This window comes from Propithecus coquereli, unplaced genomic scaffold (genome assembly GCF_000956105.1).
Source record: "Propithecus coquereli isolate 6110/MARCELLA unplaced genomic scaffold, Pcoq_1.0 Scaffold101, whole genome shotgun sequence".
Lineage (NCBI taxonomy): Eukaryota > Metazoa > Chordata > Mammalia > Primates > Indriidae > Propithecus > Propithecus coquereli.
The window spans coordinates 4,017,758-4,020,185 of NW_012133970.1; the positions used below are offsets into that span (position 1 = coordinate 4,017,758).

Here is a 2,428-nt window from a genome sequence, read left to right on the forward strand (position 1 = left end):
GTGATATCTAAGCATATTTGGTTAATTTATGGTTTCCTGCTTTTAATGAGAAAGAGCTAGAAATGGTTTATCAAATATTCTGAAATAGTACCTGTTGCTCCTTAAGCAGTGTTACGATGGTACCATCCAAATAAAGAAGAGTTCAGTTTCTGCCACAATACATATTGGTTTAAAAATTGATGGGAGGAAAGCTAAAGTCAGGCAAATGTGGAATCGGCATTCTTTCCAGTTGGTGATACTATACTCCCTGGTTTCCCTCTGAGGGTATTTAGAATGTGGGCAAGTGTAGTGTATGAGCCAAGCTTCTTTTTTCTTTGATGTGTTGCTTAAGTTTTTCTCAGCCTTTTGCTTCACAGCTCCCATACTCCAGCCTCTCTTCCTTTATATCGCTGTTTCGGAGTAGCTTGAGAGTTGATATTTCTGTCTTTTTAATTTCACCCTAGCTCCTTTCTAACCACTCACCTAAGCATATGCTCTGTTTACTACGGAGTGTGTTTTTTTCTGTTCAGGTTAATGAGATCTGAAAGGATGGATTATTTGGAGAGATGCTTTAGGACTGTTACTCTGTTACAGGGGAGGGCTTGAGAACTTGAAGAGAGAAGGGAGAGATCCCTTCCCATTGAATTGACTCTAGTGTACACGTACCTAGTTTCTCTACCCTGGGGATGATAAAAGTTCTAACTATATACACAGAACTGACTGGATTTTCTTTCCCTAGGGATCAAGACAGAGGGGTTGTACCGCACCGTGGGCAGTAATATTCAAGTTCAGAAGCTGCTGAATGCCTTTTTTGGTAACACTTTTACTGTCCTCATTCCTACTGGGAGTATTTCTCTGTGTCACAAGGAAATGTGACTGGAAGAGAAAGGAGAAATTGCTAATGAAGTTTCAGAATAGTATTTAAAAAATATTTCACGTGTAAAACGTACACCAATTTGCCTTCCCTGGTTTAGAGACAATCTTACCTGGAATATATTTGGCTGTCATCTCTTCCTCACATCTCATTCACTCTACAAACACTTTGCAATCCGGTTTCTACCCCTCTCTCTCACTAGAAAAGCCTGGCCAAACTCACCAGGTATCTTCATGTCAAATCCAGTGAACACTTTTCAGTGTCTGCCTTACTTGATCTCCTCCTCCTTTTAGAAACTTTCCCCTTGACTTTCATGACAATACTCTCCTGATTATTTTAACACCTTTTCAATGGCTCTTTCTAGGTATTTTTCTTCTTCCCATTTTTAAAATATTTTCTTTTCTCCCTTACTACTTCTTCTACATGGCTTTCTGTGATTTTTTATCGTGGTTATGGTTCACATTTTCCTTTTTTTATATTTCTAGTAATCCTTATTGGTTACTCAACATTGTGACTTATTGAATGTCTTGATTTTATTTAATTAAAGAGCTTTGAATTCTGCTTTGTCAGCACTTGTTTGTGGATCAGCTTGGTCTCTTTGAGGCTTCTTTTTAAGCTTTGTTAGGTCAAATGTGAAGTATCCTTTACTGGCTAGCTTAGCTCTACTTGTAAGATCTGACCTGTTTTGTCTCTGCATTCTTGCTGATTGGAACACAAACATCTCCCAGCTCTGTGTGGGTTCTGGGAATCGTTCAGCTTAACGTTCTCTGGTATTCTGTTGCTCAGTCTGTGAAGATTGGTGCTGGGCTTATTACTCATGCTTGGCTTAGTCTCCAGTCACTCAAGGGGACCCATAAGTAGGTTTTTTGAGTTTTATTTCTACATAGCTCCCTCTTCTCTGGTACTCTGCCCTGTAAATCCTATCTATCTCAGCCTCTCTGAACTTTGATCTTTGCCTCTTCAACTGAGCAAGGCTTTGATGCTGAACTTGAGTTCCCACTCCGTGTGCCACCACCCAAAAAGTCTGTACAGGTTCTCTCTACATATTAATAGATGTTGCACAGGTACCTATCTTTGACATGTCTAAAACTAAACTCATTTTATTCCTCTCCTATTAAACCTGTTGTTCTTTCCTTGGTGAGTGGTGGTGAAACATCTGGCAAGCTCAATTTTAACAAAATGTCACAGATGAAATTGAGTGTGGAAAGCTGCCATTTTGATAAAGCATGTGTTTTTTGGTCTTTTCTCTGATGCATTGCTCATTTCCATAGAAGCTTTCAGGCCTGAGAACCAAACCTATTTGGATTAGCAAATGCTGTAACACTCAGAAATAGATGGTGTGGTGTTATTGCATTACAGATTGCATCATTAGTATCTCAGTATCTGTTTCCACTGATCACTTTGCATTCTTTTGAAATTCAAGTTTCCTTATTTCTTACCATTCGATCCAGCAATAGCACCATTAGGCATCTACCGAAAAGAGCACAAAACATTCTACGATAAAGACATCTGTACCCGAATGTTTATGGCAGCACAATTCACTATTGCAAGAATGTGGAAACAACCCAAGTGCCC

General features: G+C 39.2%; 1 protein-coding gene across 1 annotated transcript in view; it reads left to right on the top strand.

The window, feature by feature from the left end:
• OPHN1 (oligophrenin 1) overlaps window positions 1-2,428 on the top strand; it is a 427,039-nt gene that overhangs the window by 277,072 nt on the left and 147,539 nt on the right. Inside the window, exon 13 of the mRNA XM_012642966.1 lies at window positions 719-793. Within this exon, the coding sequence (XP_012498420.1) occupies window positions 719-793 (75 nt within the window). The remainder of the gene's footprint in view (window positions 1-718; window positions 794-2,428) is intronic.